We start from the raw sequence: 19056 nt of genomic DNA on the forward strand, positions 1-19056 counted from the left end.
AGTGTCTTGGACATTTCTTGGCTGGCATTAATGATGTATGTGTTAAACATCATGTGTGCCCAGGTCAGTACCAGTGACTCCCAGGACAATGAGCACTTAAGAGCAAATGGCAGGAAAACAGCATATCTGTGTTGCATGGGCTGAAGGGGTTTTGAAGGAGAGTGTTCAAAATGAAATACTGACACACAGACCACAGGTGATGTTCGGAGGAAGACCCAGGAATGGGATATAAAAGTGGCAGCTAGCGTGCACTGTTACAATAAGCCAAAGTCCTGCAGGACTGACCATTCTGACAGAAAAGTCTAGTATAGAAACACTCTACTTAAAAGGTGCAAGTAACCCTGATGGTTAGAGCAAAGTAACAGGCCCCAAGGACTGGGGATTGAATGTAACTAACCTCTCAAACAGCAGGAAGACCTATGTGTAACAAAGCAAGCTTTAAGTCATTGGGACAAACTAAGAGGGTTGTAGACTGGGGTCATAAGAGGTACATGGTACACTGAATGCCTTTTTCACAAGCCCGGTGCTCTGTATTCTGAGAATTGAGTTGATAGTATCAATAATTCCTAGAGTGCCTTGATGAGTCCTTGCACATTGGCTTCACTAGGGTCATGTATGATAGGATGAGGATTTGTCTACATAAGTATCCTGGTCAGAGCATCGCAAGTAGCCAGGGGTGAGGGATTAAGGGGCCCCCTAAAGTCCATTTGCCATGAGCTCTAGGGACTCCTTCCTAAGCTTGGGAACTATGTACATTGACTATATTACCAGTGCCATTTTCTCACATTAGGTGCACTTATAGGCCACTATGTTGATCATGGCAGAGAGAAGTTCTTTGAGTTTTACCTAGGAAATACCCACAGGTTTGCTGAATGAGCAAAGTGATTCTTCTCACAGGAAAGGACAGAGTCCAGGGAGCCACCGCACAACACAGCAGAGAAACAAACCCCTACGTCCTTCTTTTTACTGCCCCATAGTAGATGTCATGGTGAATCAGGAAAACAGACCAACACTATTAACAGTATAAGGTGTTTCCTATACAAATTACACCTTATACAAATATCATCTAGAGAAGAAGGAAATCAGAACACTCCCAAGCACCAAAGACTGAATTTCTTTCCTGGCACACATAACAGGGCTTAAAGAAAAACCCAAACTCTGATACATCTTTGATGTGAGACTTGTTAAAACATCAGTGGAAACCTACACCTCTACAGAAAATAGAAATCAAACTATTGGTGGTAGTTTTGAGGATAATTTCTTTTTTTAAGATCAGCACCTGAGCTAACAACTGTTGCCAATCTTTTTTTTTCTTTTTTCTGCTTTTTCTCCCCAAATCCCCCCAGCACATAGTTGTATATTTTAGTTATGGGCCTTTCTAGTTGTGGCATGTGGGATGCCACCTCAGCGTGGCCTGATGAGCGGTACCATGTCCATGCCCAGGATCCGAACCAGTGAAACCCTGGGCCGCCGAAGCATAGTATGCAAACTTAACCACTTGGCCATGGGGCCAGCCCGCTTTGAGGATAATCTTGACTGGAAAGGCAAAGAATCTGGAAAATGGGCTGGAGCATGGCATCCTCAAAGCTCCTATTCATTGATGTCTCTCTCCCAGTATGGTGGCTCCAAACTCTGACTAATGCCTTCTTGCTTCTGCCTTCCAAATCTCATGCAAGTGAGGCTCCTGCTGAATTCCAACATGGAACCATAGAGGAGGTGGACTCTGAAAGATCTAGTTCCTGACGTTACACTTATCACCATAATGCAAACCAAGTGTCCAGCTCTAGGTTTTGTTTCCCTACCACAGTCTAACTAATTCAAAGTCTATTTATCAAATAACAGGAAGGACGAACAAAGGCCCAAATGTGAAAATAATTCACATGAAACTACACTTTTTGATAAAGTTGCCATGTGTACAAATTTATTCTCAATGTTTAATAGTATGGAAAATACAAAAAGGCTGTTATACCCAGCACCTCAAAAAGGCTTTCTCAGTAAGAAAGGTACAATATATAATGGATTAGGGATATACAGATGCTTCTACACAAGGCCAGCAGGAAAATCCCAACAAACAAGTATCAATTTTCAACAGTCCCTGAACACAGAACAAATAAAACATTATAAAAGAAAATTAAACCTAATTGTATATTAGCAATACATTTCAATTCACCCATGGATACAACAGGCTGCAAAATAGAAAGAGAAAATATTAGTCAATTTAAGGAAAAGGCAGTACCTGTTAATCTTATGTACTAGTTTTGAAAGACAATTCACAGAACTCTTGCTTCATTTCTAATAGTAATTTGTAGAAATCCACAGTCCAATATCGCATTTTAAGAAAGAGGCTTGGTAAACACAATATATTTACAACGTTTATAACAATTCTTTCATCTCGAAAATTTTCTAGAACATTATACATAGAGTAATTTCCATTAATCTTTCCCATGTTTCTTGAACTCTTTTCATTGGGCATTTTCAGATAAGGGTGGGGGGCAATTGAAGGCTTCCCCATGCTGTTTACGTTCAGGAGGTTATATCAATTAAGGTCTTTCATGTCTTTGTAAGGACTTGGGATCAAGAAGACTCTCCCACATTCTTCATATTTATATTTTTCTCCTCTGTGTACTCTTACATGTCCTTAAAACTTTGTTCAAGAAATAAAGGCTTTCCCACATTCCTGATATTCACAGGGTTTCTTTTCAGTATGACGTTTTTCATGAATTTGTAAGAAACCATAATATTTGTAGGCTTTACCACATTGTTTACATTCATACAATTTCTTTCCAGTGTGCAGTCTCAGGTGTATTTTTAAGGCTTGGAGATAACAGAAGCCTTTCCCACATTCCTTGCATTCATAGGGTTTTTCTCCAGTGTGCAGTCTCAGGTGTATTTTTAAGGTTTGGAGATAACAGAAGGCTTTCCCACATTCCTTGCATTCATACGGCTTCTCTCCAGTATGAGTTCTTCCATGTAATTTTAAGGAATAGTAATAATTGAAGGCTTTACCACACTGTTTACATTCATAGGGTTTTTCTCCAGTGTGAATCCTTTGATGTATTTGAAATGAACTGGGAGTAACGAATCGTTTCTCACATTCCAGACACTTGTAGGTTTTCTCTCCAGTATGAATTCTTTCATGTTTGCGCAGAGCACTGGAACAAATGAATGCTTTACCACATTTTTTACATTGATACGGTTTCTCTCCAGTGTGAGTTCTTTCATGTGTTTGTAGAGAACCGGAAGAAGTGTAGGCTTTACTACATTTTTTACATTTATAGGGTTTCTCTCCAGTGTGACGTCTTTCATGTAATTGCAATGAAGAGGAATAATTAAAGGCTTCCCCACATTCCAGACATTTATACGGTTTCTTTCCACTATGAGTTATCTCGTGTTTTCGCAGAGAACTGGGACAACGGTATGCTTTACTACAGTGTTTACATGTGTGGGGTTTCTCTCCTGTATGAATTCTTTCATGTAGTTGGAAACCTTTATGAGTAACAAAACCTTTACCACATTGCTTACATTCATAGGGTTTCCGTCCCGTGTGAGTACTTGCATGTGTTTTAAAAGTTTGATGATACCTAAAGGTTCTTCCACATTGTTTACATTGATAGGGTTTCTCCCCAGTGTGAATTGTTTCATGTTTGCGCAATGAAGTGGAATAACTGAAAGCTTTTCCACATTCTTCACATATATAAAGAACATCTCCCTTGTGCATCATCATGTGTCTCTGAAAGCTTGTGAACCTTGCAAAGATTTTCCCACATTCTTTACATTCATAGGATTTTCCTACAGTGTGAATTCGTTCATGTATTTGAAAGGATGCACGCAAACGGAAGGCTTTCCCACATTCCTTACACTTGTAGGGTTTTTCTTCTCCACTGTGATTTCCTCCTTCATGTATTCGGAGACCTTGATGAGAAACGAAAGTTTTACCACACTGCTTACATTTATAGTTTTTCTCTGCTATGTGAGTCCTCTCATGTTTTTGAAAAGTATCCCGATTTCTGAAGACACTTCCACATTGTTTACATTGATACAGTCTCTCCTCAGTGTGAGTTCTTTCATGGCTTTTCAATCTAGAGGAATAACTAAAGGCCTTCCCACATTCCAGACATTCATAGGGCTTCTCTCCACTATGAGTCTTTTCATGGACTCGCAGAGAACTGGAAGAAGCGTATGCTTTACTGCATTTTTTACATTCATAGGGTTTCTCTCCAGTGTGACTCCTTTCATGTACCTGGAAACCTTTAAGAGAAACAAAACCTTTACCACACTGCTTACATTCATAGGGTTTCTGTCCTGTGTGAATCCTCTCATGTCTTTGAAAAGTATGATGATAAATAAAGGTTCTTCTACATTGTTTACATCGATTGAGTTTCTTCTCGGTGTGAATTCTTTCATGTCTTCTCAAAGAAGCGGAACTACTAAAGGCTTTCTCACATTCCTTACATTTATTGTTTTCCCCTCTACGGTGATTTCTTTTATGTTTTTCAAAAACCTGGAGATAACGGAAGGCTATACCACATTTCTTACATTTATACGGCTTTTCTCCATCTGTCTGATACTCATCCGGTTTGAGTCCAGTGTGACATCTGATGTGCCCATAAAGGGGTGAATGACGCATGAAGACCTTCCCACATGCCCTGTATCCATGTGGTTTCACTCTAGTAGTTTTCTTATTCAGACTGAGATTTGGAATAAGGCTGAAGTTTTCTCTGCACTCACTACTGTCTTCACTTTCACAGAGTCTCTCTACCATACGATTTCTGTAAAAAATGAGAAGCACATTATTAATGATTTTATGTTTGTTACATTTATTATGACTTACAGGAAAACTGTTGGTTTTCTGCCTTGTGTGAATTCTCTGAAATTGAATATACTGAATGCTCTGTAAGAGGACCTCACCCTTGCTATTACCCAAACAGTGATATTCCTACAGAGGGTTTATTAATACTGTTTCCAAGTGAACTATTTTGCAAACACTGAACATCTATGTCACATACATGAAGTATTTTTGGTGAAAATTTTCCAAGAATAAATACATTTGAAGCAGAGGTTATTTGGTTTGTTTCCTTCTTTTAAAGTTTCATAACATAACAGAATTCTCATGAGCTATGACTTTCTACCATGAGTGTGACTTACCTTAGTTTTCTCCCCTGGTTTTTGTACTGATCTCCAATGTCATGATCCTCCCATTTTTTCCCTAAAATGTAGACCAATGAAAATGATTGCAAAATGTAAGAAATTACAGACAAATTACTACAATCCTTGTCCATTTTTGACTGTGACCGTGCCTAGTTTATTCACCAACATCCTCCTTTCCACATTCTGAAACACCTTCAAACACTGTTGATGGGCCAGAAACACTTGCTCTCCACTTGATGCAGTGATGGAATGTCCTCATTCTTACCTACTGAGGCCAGGTGCCTGAAGGTGTCCCACATCACATCTCTGTAGAGTTTCTTCTGTGAAGGATCCAGCAAAGCCCACTCCTCTGGGGTGAAGTTCACTTTCACGTCCTCAATGGCCACTGAGTCCTGAAACACCACAAATACGTGTAGAGTAGGATGCATGAGCCTGACAGCACTGGGGATCTATACTCCACTTGTAGGAAGGTTATGTGTGACTATGTTACCTCCAAACATTTATTCTATGACACGATCATCAAAGTTACTCTGTCTACACTCCATTATAAATTTAACAGCATCATAAACACATGGAAATTATTTACATGCTTTTACTGGATAACACTGCATCTTATTACTAATGGGAGGGTCCAAGCATGTGGGGAAGCGAGAGAAATTCTATACAAATGAAACATTTTAAGACCATCAATACCTTGTGAGAAAAACTCATCTTATTCCTTCCTGCCCACCGTTAACAACACTCCATGAAGCAGAGGAGCAAATATGCATAATGTTTTAATGAATAAAAACATAGTGAAGAACGGGAAGCTTTTTCTTCTATTCTCAACACCAGACATGACAGTCCAGGAGATCTGTGGAAATCCAACTTTTAATAAGGCCCAACTGGCCACATCATCCCTAAAAGTACAACAGGCCTTTAGAAGTAGCCAGGGAGAGCCGGTGGAATGAAAATATTCTTGTGGGAAAGTACTGCTTTTAACTTGTGTAATATTATCGCAGACTCAGTTTTCCTTTCTCTGTGCCATTTGATGGGGCTAGAATGTTAATTGGAACTTAGACTTCAGACATGAGGAAGAAGGAATGACAGCTTAGACCACAAAACCCCTACACTCACATGCCACAGGCTGCTTCCAGCCAATGTGAGGCACTCATAGGCACCCAGTTAGAAAATACGCCAGGGGAGCTCTTTATGGCAGACTGAGAACCCTGAGCCCTGCGCCTTGCTGACCTTGAGGACCCAGCTGAGAGTTGCAGATTGCAAGTGTGTTCATTAAAAATCACAATGGCTTAGACCTGATCGGTGGTTACCAGGGAAAAGGGAGGTGGGGGGAGGGCACAAAGGGGGAAGTGGTGTACCCACAACATGACTAACAAAAATGCACAACTGAAATCTCACAAGGTTGTAATCTATCATAACATTAATAAAAAAAAAAAATCACAATGGCTTGATGGCGAATTTGCCCATGAGAATAAAATACCTGAAGGGTTCAGCAATGCTTTCCTACAAAAGAACATAAAATCTCCGTTTTCAATTGTAGGACGAACTGCTTCCTGATCAGCCACTCCAGAGGCTGCCCTGCCAGCTTCTCTAATTCTCAAGCTCCCATGTTGTGACCAGGAGCATGACATGATACCTCAAACCCTGAATGCACAAATTCCTTAGCTGATGACACCACACGCTGCCAAAAGTGTAGGACAGGGTTTATTATGTGCATAATTAAGGTATCTGGGGAAAGTCAGGCAAGCCATGAAATGGCCTCATAGAGCAGTGAAAGGTGCCAGAATTTTAAAAATCAAGGTTAGGGAGTGAATCAGGGTGAGAGTTCACACACAAGGGCAGGATCTTGCGTGGACTGACTCTCTAGCCACTGCCACAGGAAGGAGCAGCAAGACACTCTTATCACTTTGTACAGATGGCAGTCACAGGAGAATGAGGAAGAATAAGGCTTCAAAGCCATCAGCAATCAATCAACGAAAACTGGAGTCAGAAAATTCTGGTTTCTGGTCGGGCATTTAAGGAATGTGGAAGTAGTCATCCCAACCTCTTAGAAAAAAACGAAAAACCTTGAAATGAACAACTCTTCTTAGATTCAACAGAGTATTGAGGTCAGAGGCAAACCAACCTCTCCAAAATTGGGAAAGAGAAACTGAAGATGGTATTTTCAACTAGACCCCAAATCTTCTGTTCTTATCAAGGCCTGTACTGAAAACAATCTGTTCCACCAGAGGCTAACGCAGAGACGAAGAACAAATGACAGAACGCAATATCCATGCACCACCGACCATGACAGAAGGCTTAAAATACACAAATGGGGATGCCAGAAGGAAAAGACAGAAAGGAAAAGAAATACATGAAGTACTAATCCCTGAGATTTTTCCTAAAATTAATCACAGATGGCAAATTGTAGATCCAAGCATCACAGAGAACAATAAAAACATGAAAAACACCAAAAATGCACAGCAACCTAGAAAAAATCATATTCTAACTAGAAAAAAGTCAACAACAAAGAGAATACATTGAAAAGAAGCCAGGGGAAAACCAGACCTTAGTTACAGAGAAGAAAGATTCGAATTAAATCAGACTTCCTTTCAGAAATCATGTGAGAGTGGAAAGAAATATTCAAAGTTTTCAAAACCAAAAGCTGGTCCTTTGAAAGGATTAATTACATAAAATTGATAAACATCTAGTCAAGATAACTGAGGAAAGATGGAAGGCAAAAATTACTAAGACCAGAAATGAAAAGGGGAAATGGACGTGAGGAAGGATTTGATACCATCCAACATCCATTAATGATAACAAACTAATAATAGAAGGGAACTTCCTCTTCTTGAGAAAGAACATCTACAGGACACCTGTAGCTAACGTCAAAATGGTGAGAATCTAGATGCTTCTCTGGTAAGATGAAGTATAGAGCAAGGAAGTTTCCTCTCCTCACTGTATGTAACGTTGTACTGGAAGGCCTAGCTGTGTAATAAGAAAATAAAATATGCTTCACATATTGCGAAGCAAGAAATAAAACTGTCTTTGTAAAACATCTGAAAGAATCCTCAACAACAGAGATAACTCTGGGAATTACTGAGAGAGTACACCAAGGTTGAAGGATACACAAGTCAAGTGCTTTCCTACAGACCCACATGGTCAAGTGATCTTTGACAAAGGAGTAAAGGCAACTCACTGGGCAAAACAAAGTCTTTTAAGCAAATAGTGCTGGAAATAATGGGTATCCAGACAAAACACAAATGAATCCACACACACACAAAATGAATGTTGACACAGACATGAACCTTTCATGAAAATTAACTCAAAATAGATGACAGATCTAAACGTAAAGTGCAAAGTCAAGAACGCCTAGGAGATAACACAGGGGAGAAAATCTCGGTGACCTTGCCTTTAGTGATGAATTTTTAGATACAACTCCAAAAAAGATCTCTGAAGGGAAAAAAATGATGTTTCACTTCATTAAGAAGAAAAATTCCTGCTCTGGGAAAGTGTTAAGAGAATGAAAAGACAAGTCACAGATGAGGAGAAAATCTTTTGTAAAACACGTATCTGACAAATAATGATACCCCAAATACCCAAAGAACACAAAACTCAATGGTAAGAAGACAAACAACCCAATTAAAAACGGACAAAGACCTGAACAGACACCTCAACAAAGAAGATACGCAAGTGGGAAATAAGCAACACGAAAACATGCTCAGCTTCTATCTTTGGGGAGTTACAAAGAAAACAAAGACTACACATCTATTAAATGGTTAAAATTCCAAACACTCAGAACACCAGAAATTGATGAAGAAGTGAAGCTACAGGCAATCCTCATTCATTGCTGGTGGAAGTGGAAATTGATATGCCTACATTGGGAGACAGGAATTTTCTGTCAAAACTAAACATACTCTTACTACACAGAGTAAGATCCAGTGATCACTCTCCTTGGAATTGACCTAAATGAGTTGAAACTTATGTTTACAGAAAAACCTACACATGGATGTTTATAGGCACTTTATTCATAATTGCCAAGAGTTAGAGTTAAGCAAGATGTCCTTCAAGAGTCCAATGGATAATCAATCACTGGTGTATACATATGATGATATACTGTTCAGTGATAAAAGGAAATGAGGTATGAAGCCATGAAAACATATAGAGGAATATTAAAAGTATATTGCTGGGGCTGGCCTGGTGGCACAGCAGTTAAGTGCACACATTCCGGTTCAGCGGCCCGGAGTTCACCGGTTCAGATCCCAGGTGTGGACATGCCACCCCTTGGCAAGCCATGCTCTGGTAGGTATCCCACGTATAAAGCAGAGGAAGATGGGCACGGATGTTAGCTCAGGGCCAGTCTTCCTCAGCAAAAAGAGGAGGATTGGCAGCAGATGTTTGCTCAAGGCTTATCTTCCTCAAAAAAAAAAAAAGTATATTGCTAAGGGAAAGAAGCCAATCTCAGAAGGCTACATACTGTTTGATTCCAAGTACATGACATTCTGGAAAAGAGAAAAGGACGAGCCAATAAAAAGACCTCAGGTTGTGAAGGATTTCAGGGTTGGTGGGAAGGAAGAATGAATAGGTAGGGCATAAGGGGTTTTGAAGGAAGTGAAACATTATATGATACAAAAATGAAGGATACATGCCATCAACATTTGCCAAAACCGACAGATCCCATAACAGAGTCAATGCTCATGTACACTGTGCACTTTAAGGTATCAATATTGGTGAGTAACTGCAACCGATGTCCCACTGTGACACAAGACTTCAAAAAGTAGTGCAAACTGCGTGAATGCAGAAGGGTTATGTGGGAACTCTCCGTGCTTTCTGATCAATTTCTCTGGAAACATAAAACTGCTCCAAAGAACCTGAAGTATCTTAAGAAAGAAAGATTAAGACAACCTCATAACTCACCCCTGATAACTGAAACAGGACATCTCTCATTCAAGTGATTTCAACAAGCTAGTATGATGCTCTCTGATCTGAGACCAGTAATGGGGGTGGGGGGGGAACTTGCATCGAATGCCTTGTTGGGGAGCACAGCACTGGATCCTCTGAGAAGTGCCATGGTCACTATCAGTAGTGGCAGAACCCCAAGGTGGATGAGGAGCATCCTGGCGAGTCCTCGTCTTGTAGACATAGTAATGTACAGTAAGGGTTCCCTATATTTATATTTTGGCTATCTCTGAGTCAAGAGATTCCTAAAGTTTTTTTTTTTTTTTTTTTTTTTTACTACAAAGTTGCAACACTTAGACAATTGTACGAAAGTCTGTGAATATATGTAGATAGGGCCAATAGTAAGATGGCTGCCTGATATCTGGTTAGCTGTGTGACCCTTGGGTTTGCTCCTTCATCAGGGATGTCTCAAGTAGGGACGTACAGCAGCAACTCTCCACTGAGCTCCATCATGTAGACATATGTGAGGTTGTCCTTAAAATCTGTGCACTCCCCAGAGTTGGGGATTCAGTTAATCCCACAGAACTTTTTTTTTTTTGAGGAAGATTAGCCCTGAGCTAACATCTGCTGCCAATCCTCCTCTTTTTGCTGAGGAAGACTGGCCCTGAGCTAACATCCATGCCCATCTTCCTCTACTTTATATGTGGGACACCTACCACAGCATGGCTTGCCAAGCGGTGCCACGTCCACACCCGGGATCCCAAGTGGCGAACCCCGGGCCACCGAAGCAGAACATGCGCACTTAACTGCTGAGCCACTTGGCCAGCCCCTCCCATGGAACTTCTGAGGGAAGTCTCCAACAGGGGGAATGGTGACCTCCTCCAAAACTCTAGAATCTTTCAGGCAACTGAATAGAGAGGAGGCCACCCTCCTCTAGGTGGCTTAAGTCAGAGGGCCAAAGTGTGACTCCATCATATCATGTGGAAGTGCTGGTGGGTATGCTGACCTGTCAGCATGGTTCCCCGGGCAAAGGTACAATGGGCAGCTCAGTAGAGGGTCACAGGCTCAGAGATTATGAGAGCGTCTCTTTTCAAGAAAGCCCAGTACACGGTGGAAACTACAGCTCTAATGGCATATAGCGTGGGGCTGAGGAAGGCAGGTGCTTGCATCAGACACATAAGGATAACTTAAGGTCCTCATGGGTACCCCGGGAGGCATGAGAGGAAGTCACTGAGGCCTCTACAGTGAAGGAAATTCTGAGGGCACTAACAGGAGTGCCTGTTGTACGGCAATTTAAACACAGTCCAGAGCCTTCTGTGGCTGAGGGGCCCATTCAAGCTGATCCAACTTGCAAGTTACAGCATAAGTGGACTCAACTAAAATTTGTAAACAAGAAATACGTTGCCTGCCCAACACCTAAAGAATCTAGTAGATGTGGTTGCTGAGGGGCCTATGGCTATTTTTTCAGTGTCAGGGAGGAAACGGCTGTCTGATTATCAAAGAATATTTAGAAACTTAACCACAGTTTCAGAGCTTCACATTATATGAGGGTCAATGGCCCATGCATTTTTTGAGAGCTCCTTTTTAAAACATTTGTGTGTTCTGAATGAATGTGAAATGAATGTCCAAAGGAGCAGGTACAAAGGGGCATGCCATGTCGTGCCTGCCTTTCTGGAACAAAGCGGATGCAGTTCAGACCCTGCCTGGAGAAACTGAGGGAGGGCAAGGCTGCTGAGGCTCCCTGAGGGTTACCAGGTAAAAGGGCATCATGTACCTTCAGAGGGGAAGGCCAAGTGCAGCAGAGGCTGGGGACACAGGACTGGACAGGACAGACTTAGCCAGATCTGTGACAGCAGGGTATTTCCCAGCTGCTGACTGGATGGAGTCAGTCATTTCCATAATGTCAAAGGCCTGGGAATAGGGTTTATTTGGTGCAAAAACAGTCTCAGGGTTGGGATGATCCAAAGCGAGGTGTCATTCTTTCTTTAAAGGTTCAAAAACAAATGGAATAAGGCTGATAAACGGAGAAGCATCGGGGACAATCACTTCTTTAATTTACATTTGGCCATATTAACTATGTAACTGAGAAGCTAAGGTCAGTGGGGTCCCATTTTGTCAGACCAATTTGGAAGTCGTAAAGACTTGATTTAATTTTAATTTATGAATTATTCATTCGGAGCTTCCCTGCTTCACTACAGGATATTTTAGGACAATGAGTGTTATGAGTATGAGGAATTTAGGTAAGGTGAGCATTCTGCTGTAAAAACAAGGTACACCTGTTTGTCCTCGAGATTATATTCAGTAAGTCCTCTAAGGTTATGAGGGAAATTGCTTAAATTTAGTGAAATCCCCAGGTATACCTGTAACGTGAAACCTAGTTTGATTAATTTCATGAAGATTTGTGAATTAGCGCATTACAGGGGATGTTAATATTAACTCAGAACCTCTGACGTAGAGGATCAAGGCCAAGCAAGGCTCTTTCATCTTTGTTGTGTAAATTGTTTTGGCACATTTTGGATTTCCGAGCGGGTCAAACTATAGACCTTTGTTTCAGTGCCTTTCCTCTTGCTCCCTCCCTGCTGGCAGGCCCTGTTTTGTATTCTGGTCACTGGATACACTGTGGGGGAGGGGATGGCCTCTCCATCCTGATATTCACAATTTTTTTTCCACTAGAGGGACTCACATCACTGCCATCAGGGTTAGTGGCCTCCTCCAAGACAACTGGCTGCTTTATGGACTTTTAATATCCCGGGCTTAAGTCAGTTTAAACTAACCCCTTTGCTGTGCCACAGTGAAGCTATGTGTGCTGCCCCCCACTATGCAAAGGTCAGGGTCTTCGTGGCAGTAGAGGCAGGGGCAGCAGCAGAGGTACTGAAGGGGCCTGGCAGCCCTCTGCTATCAGGAGTGTGGATGCCACCCTCCATCTACTGGCTCCTTTCTTGTCTCTTCTCTTTCCTCTGCAATAACTGTTGAGGACTGACCATCTGAAGGCCTTATATCAGTTGCAGGGGATAATCATCTTCACATACCTTCAGATGCCCCCTAATGGCAGGGAAACCCCAGCTTTAGTCTCACCTTCACTCTAAACACAGATAGGTTCCATCCAAGACATAACCCAGGACCACATTAAGGAGGGCCCCATTCCCAGGCTCCTGCTCCCAAGGGAGTGCAACTGCCAGCTTGGTGCCTTCTGTGTATAGAACCCAGGCTTGGTGGGGTCAACAGTGCAACACAGGGCAGCACAGCGCCCAGGAGGAGCTGCCCAGCAAGCAGCAGCCCACAGTGCAGGAGCCTGCAGGCTTTCTCATCAGCCTGTCCAGGGAAGAAGGCCCAGGGGAAAAGGGAGGGTGAGGCCTAAGTTTTCAGTGGTCAAACAGCAAATCTGTGCACCCTGGTTACTCATTACAAGAACGGACAGGGCTAAGAAAAACAGGCATCCACACTGGCTTGTTTTTACATAAAGAAACACTAACAGGATGATGAAGCAGAGACCAAAACTGGTCATGTAGGTAGGCTGGAGTCAGAGCAGAGGAGTGGGGCAGGACGACCAGGCAGGGAGCCTCCTTAAGGGAGTTTCCTTATAGGCATTTTTTTTAACCTTCTCATGCACTATTTATTTAAAATGAGATAATTTTATATACATATATTTACCTATGCATTATCATTATTTTTAATTAACTTCTGCTTTATTAGTTAACTTAATTTTAACTTTTCTACATGGATAACTTCCAACATTTAATCCTCTAAGCACTAGCAGATATAAAATTGTAAACCATAAAAAATTTACAAATCCTTTCTAACTAAAGGACAAGGGGCATTATAGTTTGTCCCTCTGCTATATTTCACAGCAGGGATAATTTCAGGAATGGGTAGCATATTATAAGGCATTAGGGGTTGGCAATTAAGCCCTGAAATGTATAGGAATTTGAGAGCTTTACATAAGCTCTGCAGCGTTTTCTTCCTATCAATTAAATTAGAAACTCAATTGTTTCTCTCTCATATCCATTAAACTAGGGATCCATTTGCCTTAGAAATAGTATAGCCTTTTAAATGTCAAAGATCTCTAGAGACAAAGACACACCTAACAATGGAAAATGCATGGAGGACTTAGATACACCCATCTCACCTCCTCAAATTCTCTTGCCTAAATGGAACACAAAATCTCCTTGGTTCTACAATATTCTTGTTTTATCTCTCAATCAACAGGGCCCAAGTGTTAATGGAGACTAGAATCAAAGGGCTGCAATCTTCACTGGGTAAAGGAATCCAAGGACAGAAACAAGAATATCCCAATTAGCTCATAGAAGCAGACTGCTTGCCCACAGTTCAGAACGAAAATCCACATTCAGAAAGTGATCATATTCCAAGATTTGGAGTCTAGACTCTCCTGCTTGAGACAGAACCCTGGAGGGGGTCAGTCCCTGGTGAAGGAGGGTGGGGACCCCTGAGCAGCCACAGGGAGGCACTCTGGGAGCCCCACACACCCTGCCTCTCCTGTGAGCATGGAGGCACTGCCTCCCCCAGGCTCCCATCCTCACAAGTGAGGAAACTCTCAGCTGGAATCAGTCTAAGCTTCTGACCCACATGGACTCCAAATTCATGAACCCTTTGTCCACAGGACAGAAGACCTGACCTTCACAGACTTTCTCAATGAGCACACATTACACTCTCAGTGCACCTACAGTGTGGGTGCAAAACTCAAACAATGTTTAAAACATCTAGGCCTAAGGAACCACAACCACAGCCTCAGAAAGGGCATCACTCTCCACTCCATGAGCACGTGCACCCCCAGCTGTCCAGGGCTCTGCAGCTCCTCTCAGGACAAAGGCTCCTTCCATGGGGGTGTGAGCAGTAGGACACCTGCAGGGGGTGGCTCCCCAGGAAGGACAACCGGGCCTTCAAGGCCTTCCCTCTGCAGGCCCAGGGGGGCCTTAGGTTGGGTCAATGACTGCAGGCTCTGCTCCCCACTGCAGATGCTCTGGAACATCATTGTTATTTGAATGATACAAACCAGTGTTTGAACAATCCAGCAAAATCTCTCAAACCCATTGTTTATATGGAAAGAGGGAACAAATCTAGCGCATTTTCACTAGTTCAATCATAGAACCCCAAATGTCTTTCCTTTCAGGAAAAAAGAGGTCAGTTTTAATTATTATTTCCATGGCAAGACCGTTTTGTAAAAATCAATCATACTGGAACACTTGTGGCCCGCACGTCTAAGCTCTGAAATTTCACTTTAAAACACCGAAAACTAAAGAACAGACCTCAGGAACTGCATATGCTCAGGAGAGGAAAAACGGAAACCAGAATTCGCAGCAAATGGAATATTTTACTTTTTCTGAAATCTACCTCTTTCTTGCCAGTTTGGGAGTATTTCATACTGTCTCTCAAGCTCAATTCAACACATTTTACCCGTAGTGAAAACCGGTGATTTAAGTGAATAACTTTTTTCAAGACGACCAACCCCACTGCCAGGAGGGGCAGTGCCGACAGGAAAGATCGCCCAGAAAAGCTCAAAAAGGAACCTGCCCCCAGAGGACTTCCCACAGCATGTCTGCGCCCAGAAAGATCCTGGGAGACGCATGAGGATTTCATACAACGTAGTTCCAGGCGGTGAGAGGCTGCTTTTCACTCATGGAAAATATCCACACACACCGTCTTTAGAAAAGAGCTATCCATGGCTCTAGGGGAAAAGGATAAACGATTAAAATACCGCGTCTGTTTGAAATGCACCACGAAGGACAAATACTTAATAATCCTGAGAACTAAAAACTGGCTTTGGGAATGCGGGGAGAGATGGGAAACTTAGGGATTTATCGCCAGTCCTGGGAAGAGCTGAGGGGACAGGACAGTGGATTTGAGACCCTGCTCCCCAAATATATGGAAAATGCCGAGAAAACAGGTGCCCCCTGAGAAGAAAGGAGGCCCTGGGGACCCACAGACCGCAGCCCCTCCGCACACGGACCCGGAGACCGAGGCCCGACTGTCCTGCGGACCCTCCCGCGGGCCCCGCACCGTCTGGGACACGCGGGACTGCGGGCGCACAGCGGCCCAAAGACGCTCCGGCCCCAGTCGCCGCGCGCAGGGACCACAGGACGCCCGGGGCCCGGCTGCCGGCCCCGCCCCCACGCTGCGGCCGGAGGGGCCTGAGGGCCGAGCGGCGCCACCGCGGACTCGGGGCCGCAGACCCCGGAGGGGACCGCGGGAGGCCGGGCCCGCCCCGCCGCTTCCTACCAGCCCCTCCTCCGGTGTCCTCACCCCGGGGCCGCACACTCACCATTTCTAGGGCTCCTGGGTCCCCCGAGTCCTTCCTACGACCCCCCACGACAGGTGCAGATAAAAGCCTGAGAGAAGCTGCGGCAGAGCCACCAGAGATCACCAAGACAGGCGACACGCAACTCCGAGGCCGGAACAACAGGGACGTCGACCAGGGTACGCTGCGTGGCCCCACCCACAGCCCCAGCGCCACCCCAATTGGACAGTTCCCAAGGCCACGCCCCTCCCCGCTGAGTGACATCACAGAGGGAGGACGCTTGGCTCAAGGGACCCACCTTCCCCCGCTGGGCCGAAATCTGTCCTTTCTGGGTCATTTGCATTGAAACAGAACTCTTTCCCGGCCTGGGGCTGACTCTGCTCTTCCCGCAGCTTCTGCAAGACGACTTGTTGCAGGTGTGCACAGGGAATCCCTGATTCAGTTTCAAGAAGGAGCAAGTACAGACAAGAGGGTGGCCCAGGCCAGGACACACTGGAAAAGAAGTTCTTCGGGCCTCTAGGGGTCAAGGGCTTGGCGTAAGGCTGCGAGGCCACTCATGGAACTGTGACCCTTGTTTAGAAAAGCAGACACTTAAACGTGCCCTCACCAGCTGGGATCAAGTGTCGGGCCCCATTTTGATCTTTCCGCCTTGCCAGCGATCAGCCTTCCACCCATCCCCGCCCCACCCCCACTCATTTGGTTCTTAGGATAAAGAATCCCTGGGCCCTGGGCTCTGCTGGGAAGTTGGAACCCCACAGCCCTAGCGGGGTGAGGTTCTCTTCTCACCAACCACAAGCACTGAGATGCGGACGCCAAATTCTTCAGTGTGCGTTTTACACTGGAAGGAAGTTTATTTTGGATCAGTTTTTTCCTGTGTCCCCAGAGAGGTTTGAAATGTAAATGGTATAATATCCCTAAGGCAACTGATTCCCATTTTCACTGTGTCAATGAAAATAATCCATAACCAATCTATAAATGAAAATTTGGGTGAGTTTATTCTGAGTTTAAATCTGAGGATTATAACCCAGGAGAGTCTTTCCACAAAGGAACAGAGCACTCCAAAGAAGTGTAGGTATACAGGGTGGTTATATACCCTCAAAGAGTATGTTTCACATATGATTGAAATGTCCCTTTTACAATAGTCACGAGGCTGCTCTGTCAGCACAGCGATTGATGGAAACAGCAGATAGGTCTGCTGTCTCAGTGAATGCAGCGGGGCGGCAGGTGTGTTGCCTCGGGCTGGGCGGTCACAGATGAGCGCCGCAATCGGTTCCCAGCCTAAAGAAAGATGCTTAATCTTTAAGGAGATGCCAACGTTGGGAGGGGGAGAGAAGTTGCACCTTTATCTCAAGGGCCTTTGCTCTTGCCATGGGGAATGTCTAAAGCAGATATGCAATGCATGCTCCACGGCCTCGGTCGGGCCCTTTTGGAAAGACGAGGTCAGGCCGAATTAGGTTTACCCAAAATGGCTTCCTCATATTCTCCAATATATCCTATTACTTGCCATTTTTATTCGTCAACTGCTATATTATATAAATATAGGATGCACCTGGAAACTCTTGTTCCCTCAGCTTTAACGAGGTGTAATTGACTAATAGTGTCTGTATTTAAAGATTACAATAAGATGATTTGATACTCTTATTCTGTATTGTATAATTTAAATTAGCCGAGAGAACGGCTCTTAAACATTCTCAATACACACACACACACACACACACACACACACACACACACACACACACAGTAACTATGTCAGGTAATGGACGTGTTAATTAACCTGGAAATTCTTACATGCCTAAAAGCCTGGATTGCAGAACTTTACTGATTTCTTTACTTCAACAGCTTTCTCGAGATGTAATGCATAGACTGCACAGTGCACCCCCTTAAAGTGTACAGCTCACCGTTGTCAGTATATTCACAGATACGTGCGATAATCACAACAGTTTTTGAACATCTTCATCCCTTCAAAAAGAAACTCCTCTGCCCTTTCGCTATCGCTCCCAATCTTTCCATCTTCTTCCTCCAGTCCCAGCCCTGACAACCACTCGTCTCCTTTCTGTCCCTTTCTGTTTTGTGTCTTACCTCTGAAAGGGATTATACAATATATGGTCTTTGTGATTGACTTCAGTCACTTAGCACAATTTTTCAAAGCATATCCATGTTGTAGCATGTATCAATACCTGATTCAGATAATTCCAGAGAATGGCTAAAACACATTTGTTTATCTATTTGACAAATAAAAATGGCAAGTAATAGGATATATTGGAGTATATGAGGAAGCCATTTTGGGTATACCTAATTCGGCCTGACCTCGTCTTTCCAAAAGGGCCTGACCGAGGCCGTGGAGCATGCATTGCATATCTGCTTTAGACATTCCCCATGGCAAGAGCAAAGGCCCTTGAGATAAAGGTGCAACTTCTCTCCCCCTCCCAACGTTGGCATCTCCTTAAAGATTAAGCATCTTTCTTTAGGCTGGGAACCAATTGCGGCGCTCATCTGTGACCGCCCAGCCCGAGGCAACACACCTGCCGCCCCGCTGCATTCACTGAGACAGCAGACCTATCTGCTGTTTCCATCAATCGCTGTGCTGACAGAGCAGCCTCATGACTATTGTAAAAGGGACATTTCAATCATATGTGAAACATACTCTTTGAGGGTATATAACCACCCTGTATACCCCCACTTCTTTGGAGTGCTCTCTTCCTTTGTGGAAAGACTCTCCCGGGTTATAATCCTCAGATTTAAGCTCAGAATAAACTCACCCAAATTTTCATTTA

General features: G+C 43.5%; 1 protein-coding gene across 1 annotated transcript; it reads right to left on the minus strand.

The window, feature by feature from the left end:
• Positions 1-1892: 1892 nt before the first annotated feature.
• On the minus strand, positions 1893-16464 carry LOC106846586 (zinc finger protein 709-like). Its single transcript, XM_044752905.2, has 4 exons — positions 16304-16464; positions 5414-5540; positions 5146-5206; positions 1893-4769 (listed from the first exon to the last, which is right to left on the minus strand). The coding sequence occupies exons 1-4, from the start codon at positions 16304-16306 to the stop codon at positions 2651-2653; spliced, it is 2310 nt and encodes a 769-aa protein (XP_044608840.2). The 5' UTR covers positions 16307-16464; the 3' UTR covers positions 1893-2650.
• Between the last annotated feature and the right edge of the window lie 2592 nt (positions 16465-19056).

Source organism: Equus asinus, chromosome 20 (assembly GCF_041296235.1).
Source record: "Equus asinus isolate D_3611 breed Donkey chromosome 20, EquAss-T2T_v2, whole genome shotgun sequence".
Taxonomy (NCBI): domain Eukaryota; kingdom Metazoa; phylum Chordata; class Mammalia; order Perissodactyla; family Equidae; genus Equus; species Equus asinus.

Bases quoted from the DNA above. Each gene is read 5' to 3' on its own strand.
- LOC106846586 (XM_044752905.2), bottom strand. The intron at 5,207-5,413 runs GTAAGAATGAGG...TCTACATTTTAG, and splicing joins CAGGCACCTGGCCTCAGTAG to GGAAAAAATGGGAGGATCAT. The intron at 4,770-5,145 runs GTAAGTCACACT...CATTTTTTACAG, and splicing joins AACCAGGGGAGAAAACTAAG to AAATCGTATGGTAGAGAGAC.